The sequence below is a fragment of the Symphalangus syndactylus genome, chromosome 14 (genome assembly GCF_028878055.3).
Source record: "Symphalangus syndactylus isolate Jambi chromosome 14, NHGRI_mSymSyn1-v2.1_pri, whole genome shotgun sequence".
Classification (NCBI taxonomy): domain Eukaryota; kingdom Metazoa; phylum Chordata; class Mammalia; order Primates; family Hylobatidae; genus Symphalangus; species Symphalangus syndactylus.
Window position 1 is genome coordinate 117,256,327 of NC_072436.2, and position 16,499 is coordinate 117,272,825.

The 16,499-nt window shown below is 54.1% G+C and overlaps 2 protein-coding genes across 13 annotated transcripts in view; one reads left to right on the top strand and one right to left on the bottom strand.

Moving 5' to 3' along the window:
* Positions 1-14,409, bottom strand: part of CRAMP1 (cramped chromatin regulator homolog 1) — a 66,347-nt gene extending 51,938 nt beyond the window's left edge. For 2 of the 8 annotated variants that reach the window (XM_063618415.1, XM_063618411.1), the window contains exons 1-3: positions 12,700-12,801; positions 11,796-12,142; positions 632-825 (exon numbers count right to left, since the gene is read on the bottom strand). In XM_063618415.1, the coding sequence (XP_063474485.1) occupies positions 632-825; positions 11,796-12,141 (540 nt within the window). In that variant the 5' untranslated portion in view covers position 12,142; positions 12,700-12,801. Of the gene's footprint in view, positions 1-631; positions 826-11,795; positions 12,143-12,549; positions 12,631-12,699; positions 12,802-13,289; positions 13,542-14,130 lie in introns of those variants that run through there. The other 6 variants (XM_063618412.1, XM_063618409.1, XM_063618416.1 and 3 more) reach the window with 4 other exon arrangements.
* Positions 14,410-14,749: 340 nt separating this feature from the next.
* IFT140 (intraflagellar transport 140) overlaps positions 14,750-16,499 on the top strand; it is a 101,868-nt gene continuing 100,118 nt past the window's right edge. For 4 of the 5 annotated variants that reach the window (XM_063618400.1, XM_055243126.2, XM_063618401.1 and 1 more), the window contains exon 1: positions 14,754-16,142. The gene's annotated coding sequence lies outside the window, so the exon portion shown is untranslated. Of the gene's footprint in view, positions 16,143-16,499 lie in introns of all 5 variants that reach the window. The other variant, XM_055243124.2, reaches the window with a different exon arrangement.

The following is a 16,499-nucleotide window of genomic DNA, read 5'->3' on the forward strand; positions in this document are numbered from 1 at the left end:
TAAAAAAAATACAGAGCAAAAGAACTATGAAACACCATGAAAAATGCAAGCAATGTTAATTAAAAAGTATGCTCACAATAACTGCAAGGATTTAGAAAACAATAACGCCAGCAGGGAGTACAGGCATTCACTGGGCGGTGGGGTCAGGGAGTCGCTTCTCTCTATTTTTAGGACTTTCCATTTTGGCCCAAGTCAGCGGCAACATCTCGTGAGGTTTCTCAGCTACACTGACCCCCGAGGCAAGCATCCCCTTGTGCGTCCCCTCCGAGGCCATCCCTCCTAAATCAGCCCGCTCAGCACAAAGGGAAGGCCCTGAGACCAGAGGGCCTTCAGTCAAGAACATCTTTGAGAGACAAGGGGTGAGAATATCCAAAACGAAATGAAGGAAACACACAAAAACACCTCCTCACAGACACCTCACCAGTAATAGCTTCTAAAATCTCAATGAGGAGATAAAACAGCCAAGGTCAGTGGGCAAGGCCTGGAGCACATATCAGCCTCGGCCACTGCGGGGGCCCCCCAGGAACCTGCGTTCTAGAATCTCACAGCAGAGGGGAAGCAGAGGGAGCGGAGGGCAGGGCTCCGAGAGGGACATCCAGGTTGCCTGGCCGTGCCTCCACAGCCTACTCACCTCGTACAGCCCCTCGAAGAAGGTGTTCTTGTCCTCCGTGCTCCACGACTCCCACTGCCGCCGAACCTTTTTGCCTTCTTCCTTCTCGCCACCAGAAGACCCTAAGTTCCGGGAGGAGGAGCGCGAGCCCGCTGCAGGGGCAGGAGGCGCAACCCCAGACACATTTCCAGACGATGATCCACCACCTTCAGCTCCTTGGAGAGAAAGCACCGTACAGTGATCTGTCCCAGAAAGCTGGCGGGCCGGGCAGGGTAGAGGGCCAGAGGGAGGGAAGGGTCCGCTGCCCTGAGGTCCCACTCCACACTCCTCAATCGAGGATGCTGGCAGGCAGCACCCAGGACCCACAGCGCCAGCGAGGCTGCTCAGGGCTGCCAGGATCTTTATCTGGCCAAATAGCCCTCAAATGTTTGTACAGTTAGAAAAGGAGCAAGATTTTACGTGGAACCGTGTAACAGCACAATGACGCTGCAGCCTAAGACGCACTGTCCACAATGGAGACAGAGATCCCCTCCCTCTGCAAAATGAAGCCTCACCTCACATTTCATGCATGTTTCTTTTGTAAATGAGGTTTTGGCTGAAATATTCTTACCATCTTTTCAAATAAGTAGGTTGAGATTCAAACTCAAGAAAACATTTAAACGTGTAAAACATCACCTTCTTTTAGATAAAATCAGTGCTTCAGAATATGAACCGTCCAAGGCTGAAGAATCTTTAGTCTTAAAACTCCTTGCCCTCAATGTCCACCACCAAAACGTAGTGTTCTGAGAATGACCTGATAACCTTGCAAATCCTATGAGAGCATCAGTTCCCAATCTCAGGCCAAGTCCTCTGACACCAGGCAAGGAGGGAAAAGCCCAAGACGACCCCGAGGAGGCTTCATTCCCCAGCTGTGGACCGAGAACCCCAGCCAGGCTCCTCCGAGACTGCGGGCAGAGATGTGGCAGGAGTCAAACGACCACAGATGAAAACTTTTCATGGCCCAACACACTCCTCCCACTCATTTCAGTTCCTCCTCGCAGAGGGAGCGGGAACTGTCAGCATATCCCTGTGATAACCAGGGTTCTCATTTTATGGAACTGCAGGACCATAAAAAGCTGGAAAACCTTCAAACTCTGAAACAAAAATGCTTTAAAAATCAAAAGCTGGCTAGGCGTGGTGGCTCACTCCTGTAATCCCAGCACTTTGGGAGGCCGAGGCGGGTGGATCACTTGAGGCCAAAAGTTCGACACCAGCATGCGCAACATGATGAACCTCGTCTCCACTAAAAATATAAAAATTAGCCAGGCGTGGCCAGGTGCAGTGGCTCACGCCTGTCAACCCAGCATAGTGGGAGGCTGAGGTGGGCAGATCACGAGGTCAAGAGATCGAGACCATCCTGGCCAATATGGTGAAACCCCATCTCTACTAAAAATACAAAAAATATTATCTGGACATGTTGGCACACGCCTGTAGTCCCAGCTACTCAGGAGGCTGAGGCAGGAGTATCGTTTGAACCTGGGAGGCAGTGGTTGCAGTGAGCCGAGATCGCGCCACTGCACCCCAGCCTGGCTACAGAGCAAGACTGCATCTAAAAAAAAAAAAAAAATTAGGCAGGTGTGGTGGCGTGCACCTGTAGTCCTAGCTACTTGGGAGGCTGAGGCAGGAGAATTGCTTGAACCTAAGTAGTGGAGGTTGCAGTGAGCTGAGATCGCACCACTGTGCTCCAGCCTGGACGGCAAAGCGAGACTCTGCCTCCAAAAAAAAAAAAAAAAAAAAAAAAACAAAAAAAGCAAAAGCCAAGCAAATGTAGATTATTGTACAAATGCTTTCCTAATGAGATAATCACAGGCTTTTCCATCCAGATCTGCTTCTTCACCGACCCAGAAGAGGGCCCTGCCTGGGCAGCCACATGCAGGCTGGAGGCTCAGAGCCTCACCCGGTGGGGGTCTGTCTCCAAATTTGGAGGTGGAGGTTGCAGTGAGCAGAGATCGTGCCACTGCACACCAGTCTGGGCAACAGAGTGAGACTCAGGCTTAAAAAAAAAAAAAAAAAAAGAACTTAAAAAAGAAAAAAAAAACAAAAAAACTCAGCCTCTCAGTCACGCCAGCCCCATTTCTGGTAGTCAATGTCTACATGCGGCCATCATTGCACAGAGAGCTACCAGACGGTGCTGCACCAGAATGTCCAGTACTCACAGCCCAAAACACACTGGCATGGAATAAACAATGAGTGCCAAGTGTGTCCCACCCAGGCTGCTTTCCGGCTGCTCCATTCCCATCCTGCACAGACAACAGAAACAAAACTCAGGTATGCATATGCTCTGTGCTACAAACCAGGCTAATCAAACACCTGACATGTTATCTGGCCCTGCCCATTCCTCACCAAACCTGGACTTAATCAACCAGGTGCTTCCCCAGAACCTGGTGCTTCCGCAGATGATGGACAGGCACAGATGCCATTTGAAACATAACTTTTCAATTCAGGGCACTCTGGCTCACTAGGAGCCTGGATTCCTCACGTGGAGTCACTTCAGCAAGGACTGCCTGTCCACCTCTGCACCACCCACAACAAAGGCTTTCAGAGCCATTTTCAGGTTCCTAAGAAACACTCACTAAACTATCATCTTCCAAGACTACAACTTGCTAACCAGCCCTGCCGTTATATATCAGGTTTATTTTTGCTAGCCCATGTTGGCATTAGGTATATTTGAAAAAGTAACAGACATAAATTTCCTAAAATTCCATAATCCAGATATCTTGCTAAATGTTACTGGATCACAGCACTGGTGATCCAAGACAAGGAGAATGAAACAGTAAAGGCTGACAGAATGGAGTGTCTGAGCTGGACGGGCTCTCAGAGGTGGAGAGGAGAAAAAGGCACACAGGAGATGTGAAAAGAAGGCACAACAGTAAAGGCAGCTCTGATGAGGCTGGTGAAGCGGCACTCACTCCTCAGAGGAGCAGGCCACCTCCCAGCAGCCCGAGGCTGGTGTGAGGGGCTCACCCTTTCCTTCTGATGTTTTAAAAATGACACATCCTCAGTAGAGGAAAGTAAAGCAAGATAAACATTCAGAAAAGAAGGCAGGCCTGAGGTTGGGAGTTCAAGACAAGCCTGGACAACATGGTGAAACCCTGTCTCTACTAAAAATACAAAAATTAACCAGGCGTGGTGGTGGGCGCCTGTAATCCCAGCTACTTTGGGAGGCTGAGGCAGGCGGATCTCTTGAGGTCAGGAATTCGAGATCAGCCTGGCCAATGTGGTGAAACCCTGTCTCTACTAAATATACAAAATTAGCCCCGTGTGGTGGCGTGCACCTGTAGTCTCAGCTACTCCAGATGCTAAGACAGAAGAATCACTTGAAACCGGGTTGCAGTGAGCCGAGATCTAACCACTTGCACTCCAGCCTGGGTGACAGAGTGAGAGACAGCCTCAAGAAAAAAAAAAAAAAAAGTAGACTGCCAGGCGTGGTGGCACACACCTGTAGTCCCAGCTACGTGGGTGGCTGAGGCAGGAAGACTGCTTGAGCCCATGAGTTCAAGACCAGCCTGGGCCACACAGGGAGACCTTGTCTCTACAAAACAAAACAGACAAGAAAGCAAATCGCCCCAAGTAACCTTTTCTAATATTTGGTGCCCATTATTCTAGACTTGGAATGCTTTTTTGGTTGTTGCTGTCTAAGGAGTCTTGCTCTAATACCCAAGCTGGAGTGCAGTGGTGCAATCTTGGCTTACTGCAACCTCTGCCTCCCGGGTAGTCAATTCTGGCACCTTAGCCTCTCAAGTAGCTGGGATTATGGGCGCACACCACCACACCTGGCTAATTTTTTTTGTACTTTAGTAGAGATGGGGTTTCACCGTGTTGCTCAGGCTGGTCACAAGCTCCTGACCTCAGACAATCCGCCCTTCTCAGCCTCCCAAAGTGCTAGGGTTACAGGCGTGGGCCACTGCGTCCGGCCTAAACTTGGAATGCTTTTTAAAAAAGAATCATAAACTTCAGAGCAGAAACTGAAGGTGGCCTCTGGTTCACCCCTAAAATTTCAGATGCAGAAGAGGCTTCACTGCTTGACCTCGGCTCACTGAGTAGAGCTCAAGCGAAATGAAAATGGAAAGTGGGACCAGAGACACCTGGTGGAATACAATGACGACAGCCTGGGCAAGGCCACCCGACTCAGCTCAGAGAAATTCAGAGGAAAACAGAAGGTGATGATTGAAGGGGAAGACAGAGAAGCAACAAGAAAAATGGGAGGAGAAAGGCAAGAGACGGAAAGATAAGATGATGTAAACAAAACTAGGTGGGCTTGTCTGGGTGCAGGACACCCAGTGAAACGCAGGCCAAAGCCAGGTCCATCTGTGACTGCTGCTGAGACCACAGAGGCTGAGCATGGTCTGCACAATGAGGAGAACCATCGAGAAGCCTGCAGGGAAGTGGGGTGCAAAAGCAGGATCGCCAACAGTTCGCTCTTTGAAAGCAAGAACCATGTGGAACTTCCCCACATCCAAGCCTGGTCCCAGGCCTCACACACGGCAAGTGCTCAGTGACAGCACAGGGTCCCACGGAGCCTAGATAAAGGGCCTCCCCAAGCTCCCTCTGCCCCTCGGCAGCCCCAGACAGTGCACCCCAGGCTGCTGGGACCCAGGTCCTCCCAAATGGAACCGGCCTTCCTGCTTACCCTGAGTCAGTGCCACAGTTCTCCAGAGGCCACACTGCCACCTGCTTTCCCCTTCCCATCTGCACTGTGTGTTTCCCAAGCCAGCTCTGTGCCGCCCAAGTAAGACAATTTCAACAGCCTCTTCTCGGGTCTCCCAAACCCCTAGCACCTGCCGCGCAGCCTGCTGTGCAGACAGTGCAGTGAGGGCACAGCCATGTGGCCCCAGCACACCCTCCCAGCTGCTGGCCCCTCCACCTAGCTCCAGATAGGCCCTACCACCTACTCTTTGCAACACGTCCTCTTCCCCATCCATGTCCTGGGTTGGCCTGGAATGCCACCACCTGCATCCCTTCATATCACCTTAAGAAGAAAAAGTATCCATATCTTTCAACTGGGGAAGCTGAGGCACGGGCTGAGTAGGTCACCCACAAAGCCACATAGCTGCTCAGTGCCCAGCAGGCCTGGAAGTAACAGAACCTGTATTTAAATGGCACCTTTAAAATGCATTCAAATGCCCTGCTTCTCGCAATGGGTAGTTATCTCCATTTTAGAAATGGGGAAACTTTCAGAAGTTATTAATAGCATTATGTCATGTAAAAAAAAATGAAATGGGGGAAACTGAGGCTTTAAAAGCCCCAAAGTCACCACACAGCAAGAACCACGCAACCTTCTCACTCCAAACCCAGGCGTTTCCCGTGCCGTGCCGTCAGAACATCTCTGAAAGCCAAGCAGCGCACACTGTCCTGTCACAGAGCTGGAGGATCAGGGTCATGGTGGGGGACACCAACCTCAAAGTCCCTCCCTCAGCCTGGGAAAGGTGAGAAGTTAAATGACTCGCCCAAAGGCACGCGGCTAATAGACAGCCAGATCTGGGCCTTTGGAAGATGTCTGTCTCTGGACGTCAGAGGTCAGACGCAGAAGCCCAGGGACACCCTGTCATCGTCTCTAACATCAATTCACTGTCCTGGAGCACTCTTTCTGCGGTTTGGTGAACTTCCTTCCGAGGGTTAGGAATAGTAAAATCAAGAGTGACAGAAGACCAACTCACTGCAAGGGAGTCAGTGTCTGGTCTGGAGGTGAGAGGACTGCAGTGAACACACCCGTCCCCCCCGTGCTTCACTCGTTCTCAGCTAGAAAGGCACTGACGACACCTGCTCGTGGAAGTGCATCTCCAGACTTGACCGTGCCCCAACCCCAGCACAGGGAAACGTCCTCATGGCCTACGTCTGCAGCGTAAGAGAGAAGGGACCCTTCCCAGGAGGCCAAGGATGGCGCAGAAACTGAGAGGTCCAACGCGTCCACCTCCAAGTCTCCTGAGGCATTCCGTACGTCTCCTAACACAGGACATCTCATCAGATGCTGGTGCCGGCAGCTCTGGTCTTGGAGCCGGAGTTGTGGTTGAGGGCTTTGTGGACACCATCTCCAAGGTCACATGGGGGGATCCTTCAAGCAAGCCAAGTCGCAGGCAAGGTATCACCTCAGATGAGTCCTGAGCCTCCCCTACCCAGCCCCATCGTCATGCACGTGCAGTGCTGTCGCTCCATCCTATACGACAGGCAGTCAGTGAGCAAACGGGGACCCCTCCTGACCTCGCATCGTCCCATCAATCTAAAGATCCAGTCCACACTCCGGGCGTGCCTGCAAGAGCCCTGGTCAGGGTCGCCAGACTCTGAGATGTCCTCCTCCAGGTTCTGAAGCTGACCCGAAACCTAACGGTCTCCACGACACCCTCTGGGAGTCACGCATACTGGCCCCTTCTCTGCCGGGACTCCCACCCTCAGTGCCTGCAAGGCTCAGCGTCCTCCTGCACGCTCTGACCAGCGCTGTCTCTCTTGAAGATTCTCCCTTTCCCCGCCTACAAATATTTGAGAGAAATACAACTAGAACTCCACTGTTTGTATAAAAGCGTATGCCCTCTTCATCAAACACCAGCAGATTTTCTAATTGTATCCTGTAGGTACTGCAAGATATCCCAACTAAACTACAAACTCCTGGAAATGTCTCCTTTTTTCAGCGTTTCTCACGTGGTTCTTTAGTGTTAAAAACGCTGTTGTGCCGGGCGCAGTGGCTCACCCCTGAAATCCTAGCACTTTGGGAGGCCGAGGCAGGCGGATCGCCTGAGCTCAGGAGTTCGAGACCAGCCTGGGCCACATGGTGAAACCCCGTCTCTACTAAAATAAAAAAAATTAGCCGGTGTAGCAGCGTGCGCCTGTAGTCCCAGCTCCTCAGGAGGCTGAGACAGGAGAATTGCTTGAACCTGGGAGGCGAAGATTGCAGTGAGTTAAGATTGCACCACTGCACTCAAGCCCAGGCAACAGAATGAGACTCCGTCTCAAAAACAAAACAAAAACAAAAAACAAAACCCCACTGTGGTTACTTATGTGACAAAGAGCTTCTATACACCACTTTATACAACGATGTTAATTTTCACATTTCTGACTTTGCTATCTGGAATCATCTCCCTGTTATATCCTTACATAAGCCAAAATAAGACACAAAAATGAAAACCCAAAAGTCTACCTCATTAGACAACTTCACAACACACACCACAGAAACTAGTTTTAATACTAAAAGTATATAGGTATTTGAAAAGCAGCTCAGCCTTCAAACCAATGTTCAAATTTTGCCTTATCTACTTTATCTTTTTTAGATTTGTTTTGTTTTTGAAACAGGGTCTTGCTGTGTCACCCAGGCTGGAGTGCAATGTCCACAGCTCACTGCAGCCTCCAACTAGCAGCCTCAGGTGATCCTCCCACCTCAGCCTCCTGAGTAGCTGGGACTACAGGTACAATCTTTTATGAGACATCTTTTTGAAACATCTAGAAACTACAAACAGTCCACAGATTATACAAAATATAAAGAGTGAATTGTGCACGGTCATTTACCGATTCCTACACACAAACGACTGTCACTTCAGACTACATAACCCTATTCTGGAGATGGTGCATTTCCCCACCCTTGATGGAAGTGAAGTTCTTCGGGGTGAGTGAGGGGGACCAAAATAAGCGGATGCTCTCTGTCCCCACCCCCAGTGTTCTCTCATCCCATCTGCCCCAGCAGAGCACCAGCATTCCTGGACTTCTACTCGCCCCACAGGTAGGCCCCCCCACCCCGCCAGCCTGTGCAGCTTCCTCCTGCAGTCCTGTAATCTTGAAGCTGCATGCATTTTTCATGGCAGAAACACCAGGTGCCTGTTAAACACCTTGTGGCTTAAGGCACGTGTTTATTTTTATATTTATTTATTTATTTAGAGACGGAGTCTCGCCCTTGTTGCCCAGGCTGGAGGGCAATGGCGCAATCTCCGCTCACCGCAACCTCCACCTCCCGGGTTCAAGCGATTCTGACGCAGGTGTTTATTTTATCCAAAAGATGGACTAGTTTGCCCAGGGCTAGCTGGATCATGAACTGGCCAAATAGGGAAAGGTATCAGGACTCTGTCTCCTGACCGATGTCTTTCAGATGGTTTCTGCGGCTCTAAGCCGAAATCTCCAGTGTGTCCCAGGGTCACGTGGGTGGTGTAGTAGAACTGCAAGAATGTCTGTTTTGGGATTTCTGGTCTGCAGCTTACCTTCTGTTTAGGTTGAGCATGTGACTTAATCTACTTCAGGTTCTGTACTCATTTAAAAGCAAAATTACAGAGATGCAAGATGCCTGGCACACCGGCACTAAATCCCAGCTACCATCCCTTTATCAATGCAAGAAGATTTAAATTTGAAATTGTACTAGAAAAAAAAGCGTTTTTCACTGAAGTCAATAAAAGAGTCTCTTCTTCCGAGAAAGAAAACACACTCGCATGCAGAAAAGCCAAACAAGGAGACTTTCCTCTTCTCCACAAGTCCTTTCTTCCAAATTCACTGTAAGAGGCTCAGGCCCACTGAGACTGAAATTGGCCAGGGCAGTAAGTAATCAACGAAAGGAACTGCCAGTGATTGAGCTATGTATTCCTTAGGCATAATCGAAGTTACATCATTTCCAAGTGAAAAACTGAAAAATGAAGTATTGATCGTTTCCTCCCTGACAGATGCTCACCACTCCAGATGCAGATTTCCCCGGAATGTAAGAGGATTCTCCCCTGAGTATCGTTCTCAAAGGTGAGCTAAAGACTGTTACGGGGCAACTGCCACCACCTGGCCTTCTTTTCTGACGGGTAATGGAAGCAACGACTGAGCAGAGGTCTCTCCAAAGACTAGTGTCAGAGGATGTCCTGGGCACAGTGAAGTGCCTCCCAAGGCACCGAGGAACCTGAAAGCAGAGAGCAGCGGACAAGCAGCCTTCCTTCCCGGGAAGCTCCGAGGCAGACAGTGGCAGAGAAGTTCTGTGATGCAAAGGAGACCCACTTCCTACTCCTCTCCTAAAAGCCACCATTACAGCTTAGCTTATTATTTGCTTAAAGATGTATTTGCTTGTGGCCAGGCACGGTGGCTCACACCTATAATCCCAGCACTTTAGGAGGCTGAGGCGGGTGGATCACAAGGTCAGGAGATTGAGACCATCCTGGCTAACACAGTGAAACTCCGTCTCAACTAAAAATACGAAAAAAAAAAAAAATTAGCTGGGCGTGGTGGTGGGCGCCTGTAGTCCTAGCTACTTGGGAGGCTGACGCAACAAAATGGTGTGAACCCGGGAGGTGGAGCTTGCAATGAGCTGACATCACACCACTGCACTCCAGCCTGGGTGACAGAGTGAGACTCGGTCTTAAAAAAAAGATATATTTGCTTGCTAAAGTGGGATAATGGATATGTCATGAGGAGCACAAATTCTAATAAATTTGCATTTTATTAATATTAAAACATAATGAAAAGTCCCACGCTTCTCCAAGCCACACAATGGGACAAGAAGCAGAGAAAGAAGTGCCAGCAACCTGAGCGTGAGGCAAGCTCAGGAAACCTTCTGCACCTTAGCAAGCCACTCTCAACTATACAAACAAAAGCAAGCCTCCCCTCATCCCAACTGCCAAAAATCGACCTGATCACTAACGTGTCAGCAGCACTTCACTTATACATACAAGTAGCCACGTACACGTCTGAGAGTGCTTTCACACCAATGCACTATTTCATTTTAGCAGGTGCACTTCAAGGGGGTGAAGCAGCTGCTCTCATTCCTTGCCTCACAGGTGAGGACACCCGACAGAAAAACATCTCCAAGAGGGTGAAGGGGCAGAGCAAGGTTGGAGGCCAGGGACATTGGGGACGAACGCCAGCTGGACTCGAGGTCCAGGGCTTCTGAACCATGAACAACAAACCTTTGAAGGAACCATGGAGCTTATATGAGCTTAGACATACCTGTAACTAGCAATAAAAAACTAGTAACAAGCAAAGCCACTCATGTTTTCCAAATTGATCAGCAACTTTCACATCAAAATAAATTCATATGAGGCAAGTTTTAAATTCTGAAACAGGCCAAGTTACCTTATATTTACATATTTAAATAAGTATCCTTATATCAGAATTCTTTACCGATGAGCAAGGCCATGATTCCGGAGGCCAGCCTTCTTTGGTTGAGAATGCGGCAGGAGAAGTGGGCTCAATGGAACACATTTGGCACAGATCTCCAAAGCAGGTTCTCCATTAGTTCCTAATATATTTCCTTTTCAAAACTACCAGGACCATTCACTAACTTTAAATGAGCATTTCCCAAGGAAGGAAGTGAAAGATTTTTTTTTCACGTGAAACTCACTGGAAGCTGATGTTATATTTGCTATTTATACAAAGTGCTGCAACCGTGGTCGGAAACAAAAAGAATCAAAGAGTCATTCACCTGTGTAAGGAAAAGCACAAGGCGGAAATAGAAATAAAAGCAGACAACAATGAAGCACTGGGACATGGAGAACAAAACTAACATGCCGTTTTCTTACTATCTTGGCAGAGACTCCAGCTAAGCAGCAACATTCTCCATCACCTCAGAATACAAGGGCGAACACTACAAGCTGTTGCTTGTTCATGTCAATCGTTTTCACCACTCTTCCCTTTCTTTGGCACAGAAGTAAACCCCTGTTGCAACTCAAAGGGCCCCGTCTCTATGCCTTTCCTACTCTCAAGCCAGGAGCACTTGAAGGAGAGGTCAACGAGTTCAAGTCAGACCCCAAGGCTCCTTTCTCCGCTTCTTACCCATCTTCCCCCAGAGAGTTTCAAAAGCCCGCTCCTTTGGTGCATCTCCACCGCCTGATGTCTGGGAAAGAGATACAGCAGGTATTTTTTTCTCTTCCCCTTTCCCAACTATTGTCCGCTGTTTGAAACAGAAAACCACAGAAAACCATCAGTGATCCTTTGGAAAGGAAACAGCTTTAAGGGATCTCTTCGACTCCCCCAAAAAAAGGATACTCACTGCCTCTTCAAAGAGTTTAAATATAGAAAGTCGCAGCCTCTTCGAAGGAGAGAGGGGACACATGCCCGATAAATGCCACCCAAAGTGAGGGCCTCAGTGCAGGCCGCGGGATGGGTGAGCTAGGGTGGAGCCCGGCTGGGGCGAGGGGTTCCTCTCCCCAGCGGCACACCCCGGAGAGGGGCTGGGGTCTCCCAAGGGGACTGGCCGCCCTACCTTTTCCGCGGGGCCCCGAGCCACCAGCGTTGACGCTCCCCACAGCGCTCGGAGGGTCCTTCCTTGGCCTCTTGCTCTGCGGCCGCACGCTGGACCGGAGGAAGTGGTGCTGGTCCTGGGGGCTGCCCTGCGGCGGGGACGGCGCCTGCGGCGCGCCGGGGGGCGCGGGGGCGCCGTCGGCGCCGGCCCGGGGGGTCTTCTCGTCCCTCTTTGTGCCGCTGCTCTCCTCGGCCGCGTCTGCGCCGCCGGCCCCTTCTCCTTCCAGGGACTCCTCATCGGCCGCCCGCTTGCCCAGCTTCTTGAGCCCGTCCTCCCCGCTGCCGCCGTCGCCCAACTTCACTGTCATCCTGCGGCCGGGAGAGGGGAGGCGGCCGGTGAGGCGGGCGCAGGCCGGGAAGTTTAGCGGCCCCGACGCGCTCTCAACATGGCCGCCGTTGTTTGTTCCAAATCCCCTCTCGGCGGCTCGGCCCGGCCCGCCCGAGCCCGCCCGAGCCCGCCGCGGCCCCTGCCGCCCCCGCGCCGCCGCCCCCGGCCCTGCCCACCGGCCCGGGACCCTCCTGGGCCTCCCCGGACGCCCCCTGGCCGAGGCCCGCGTCCAGACGCCCGGGGCAGCGGCGGGAGGGCGCGACAGCTTGGCAGACCCTGCCCGGCCCCGGCCCCGGCCCCGGCCCCGGGGTCTATGGGAGCCCCGGCGCAGGCGCGGGTCTCGGCACGGCTGAGGGTCTGGGCCGCCGCCCCGCCCGCAGCCACCTACCCGGCGGGGCCGCGGCTCATGGCCTGGCCCTGCGCGCCGGCCTCGCTCCCTGCGCCGCCTTGGCCGGCCGGGCCGCAGCCCCAGCCCTAGCCCCTCGTCCCACCCCCTCCCCGCCCCCCGAAAGGCGCGGGGCTCCCGGGCCCCGCGCACCTGCCCCGCGCGCCGGCCCCCAGAGTTGGCCCCGGAGGAGGGCGGAGGAGGCCGGATCCACCCCGGGACGGGAGAAGCGCGGGCTCGCCTGCCTGCACAGGGAACTCCATGGTGGCCCAATGCCGCCGGCCCGCCTGCTTATTTTAAAACACACATAAAGAATAATCAGCTCCGGGTCTCTGGGAATCTTCTTCCCAGGGTGGGAAATGTGAGCTGCTGCGGGGATTTACCAGTTAAAAATGCTTTTGCAACAAAGGAGCCTGTTGCATGGAACAGGTTGGAACCACCCGGGAAAGTGACAGCCCAGTTATGTCCGGGTCCAAGTGCAAGAAGCGGTAGAAGACAATGGTGTTAAAACTCTTGGCAACAATTAATAAAATTATTGCATCAACTTTGCTACCCACTGCCCTGTAAAATGTCAACAACAAAGTGCAGTGACTAAAAATGCTGCAGCCCAGAAAGCAGAGCCACTCAAAAATAAACTCAGAGAATCAGGTACACACCAAGAGCTTCAGCCCAGAAACAGTCCGGGACGGGCACGTGTGAGGAAGCAAAAACGCTGAAGATTAGATTCCTCAGCAGATACTGACCCTGCGTTCAACACAACTGTTGAGAACGGGGGCATTTCCACTTCAAAGGAACACACGATCCAGGCACCAACACCAACCACGAAATACAGGGACGCGGGCGAGGACCTCTCTTTCCGAGAGATGGGGAAATGGCTTCAAAGTCGCAATGATGCCCCCACTCTGAGATGCAGATCACACAAGGATCCGTGGCCGTTTTCTCCTGTCGGAATTGGTCTAGGGAATCTCTTGAGTTCACGCTAGTTTTAAAAAACTCTGCCAAAGAACAAAGCCACCCACGACAAACACCCCAACTTAAGGGATTTCGTGGCAGGACTTCCCACTCTTCCTCCTCAACCCGCCTCTTTCTACTCAAGAAACCCAAACCCCAAAGACCTCGTCTCGGGCTGAGGACCCCGCTGCCCAGGGACCGCCCGCAGGCCACCCGGGACCCAAGCAAAACAAACTCGGCCACCAGAGTGAACTCGCCCGCTCGCCGGGCTCCACACCCAAGACGCCGACCGAGCACGGGGAAGCGCTTTTCGCCACTGAAAGGACCGACGCCGTCCAGACTTTACCCTAAGGGCCAACAAAAGCAGGAGGATGGCCTTTTCGCGAGAACCTCGAGACCCTCCAACGAGACTGGATCATTGTCGGAGGCGCAGTCTCCTCCAGCCCCGTCCCGCTCCGCACCGGCTCGCGTCTCGGGATGGGGACGCAGAAGCCTCCTCGCCCTGAGGCTGGTTCTGGCTGTACCCGGTGCTGTGGAAACGACGCCTGCCCCCCGTGCTCTCCCGCGCCCCCGACATGACCCCCCGGCCGGGCCTCGCCATGACAGCCCCAGCGCCCAGCCTGCCTTGGTCACCTTTTTCATCAACGCCGGGCGGCAGCCTGGCTTCCCGGGGCCTCCCCGGGTGCCCGCAGAACCAGCCGGGCCGGGCAGCCCCGGCCCCCGAGCGCCGGCTACAGGGAGGCCGCGACGCCGGGCTGGTCGTCCGCCTCGGAAGCGACTGGTCGAGCGGCGCTAGCCCCGGCACGTCCCCTCCGCGGGCCGGCGCGCGGCTGAGGGGGCTGCGGGAGCAGATACTGCCGCCGCTCAGCCTAGCGAAGCCGGCCCGCCGCCCTCAGCAGCAGTTCCGGCTACGGCGGCCGGCGGGGACCGCACGGACAGCGCGCGGGGGCGGGGCCGGGGAGCGCGGGCGCGCGGGGCGGGGCGACAAAAGCGGGGGCGAGCACCCCCAGTGTTTCTTCGGGCGCGTCTCCCCAAAACGGCGCTCCCATTGGCTAGCGCTGGGCGGGCGCGCTCGCACGTACCAGCCCGGTGGGCGTCGGGGGCGAGCCCGCGGCGCCAGTACTGTTGTGACGCCAGCCTCGCGACCTTGCGGACTGTGCGTCTCTTTGGATTGGTGGACAGACAGCCAATAGGCCAGGGCCCGTGCTGTGATTGGCCGCAGTAGTGTTGACGGATACGTGAGAAGAAAACGCCGCGGTAGCTCGGGGTGTGGAATCGGGCGCGAACCTGAGTTCTGAGAAACGTGGAAGCGCGTCTGAGGCAGTTGCGCGCACACTTTCCTGGATGGAGTGTGTGCTTCTGCGCTACGTTAGCGTGGCCGAGCGGCGCTGGGCACTTGGTCATTTTCTTCTTCATAGCAAGAAAGCAGAGGGGTGTTTTTCAAATTCTAGTGTTTCTTTCTTTTTTTTTTTTGAGACGGAGTCTCGCTTTGTAGCCCAGGCTGCAGTGCAATGGCGCAATCTCGGCTCACTGCAAGCTCCGCCTCCCGGGTTCAAGCGATTCTCCTGCCTCAGCCTCCCGAGTAGCTGGAATTACAGGCGCCCGCCACCATACTCGCTAATTTGTGTGTTTTTAGTACATACGGGGTTTCACCGTGTTGGCCAAGCTAGTCTCGAACTCCTGACCTCAAGTGATCCGCTCGTCTCAGCCTCCCAAAGTGCTGGGATTGCAGGCGTGAGCCACCGCGCCCGGCTCAAATTCCAGTGTTTCTTTTTCTTTTTCTTTTCTTTTCTTTTTTTTGACTCGCTCTGTCGCCCAGGCTGGAGTGCAGTGGCGGGATCTCGGCTGGCTGCAGTCTCCGCCTCCCGGGGCTCAGGCGATCGTCCTCGCTCAGCCTCCTGTAGCCGAGACTACAGGCGCCACCGCGCCCGGCTAATTTTTGTGATTTTTTAGAGACAGGATCTCGCCATGTTGCCCAGGCTGGTCTCGAACTCCTGGGCTCCAACGATCCCCCCGCCCCGGCCTCCCAAGCGCTGGAAGCCCAAGCGCGAGCCCCGCGCCCGGCCGCCAGCTGCTTTCTGGGGGGCGCTTCCTGCCTCGCTCTGCTCTGTGGAGTCCGGGGCCCGGCGATAGAACCGGCCCTCAGTCACCCAACAGCTGAGGACAGTCACCCAACAGCTCAGGACACTGCCGAGCGCATCGACTTTCCCAGAAACGCCTGACCCACGCCCTCCGCTCCGAAACTAGAAAAGCGGAGCCCAGCGAAGGCCTGGGCCGAGACTGCCCGGTGCTGGAAAGGCCCCGCCTCGGGATGCACGGGAGGAGAACACGCCCAGGAGGGGAGGATGCCGCGGTCGATCGGGGCTGTGACAGCGCGCCCTCGATACAAAGGGGACCCGGACGCCGGCCCGGCGCCGCCTTCTCTCCTAGAAAAAGCTCGTCCCGCTTCTCGTAGAGCGGAATAACCCGGCCCCCGGCGCTCGGGCCTCGGAGCCGCACGTGCGTGCCCGATCGCCTTCGGCTTTTCCCGGCCGCTCGGAGCGCTTCGGGCGTCCTCGGGACCGCCTCTCTCACCTTCGGCTATTTCCGCGTTCTTGGCGCGCCGTTGTCCCGGCAACGCGCGGCGGCTCAGCGGCCTTGCAGAGGTGAGTGGCGTTAGGGCTAGGGCGGCCGACCCAGGTCCTCAGGAGCCAGGCGGGGGTTTGGGGTCGAGGATCTGACCGGTGGCCGGCGTCGGGACCCTCCCGTCTCCTCCCACGATCCCGGCGCCGCCGAGTCCCCGCGGCCCCTCGCGGGTCCCATCGAGGCTGGGGCGGGCTTGGCGCGGGGTCCACGTCGCCCGTAGGACCATGGCTGTCGTCCCCGCACGGCCTCGAATCGCGGCTGATTCCGGTTGCTGGGAGAGTCTCTTTGGAATGGGCGGGGTGGGGAGGTGGGCGGCGCCATCACACCCCCCAGGTGAAACGGGACAAACGAGAGATGCAAAACAAAAACATTCTATG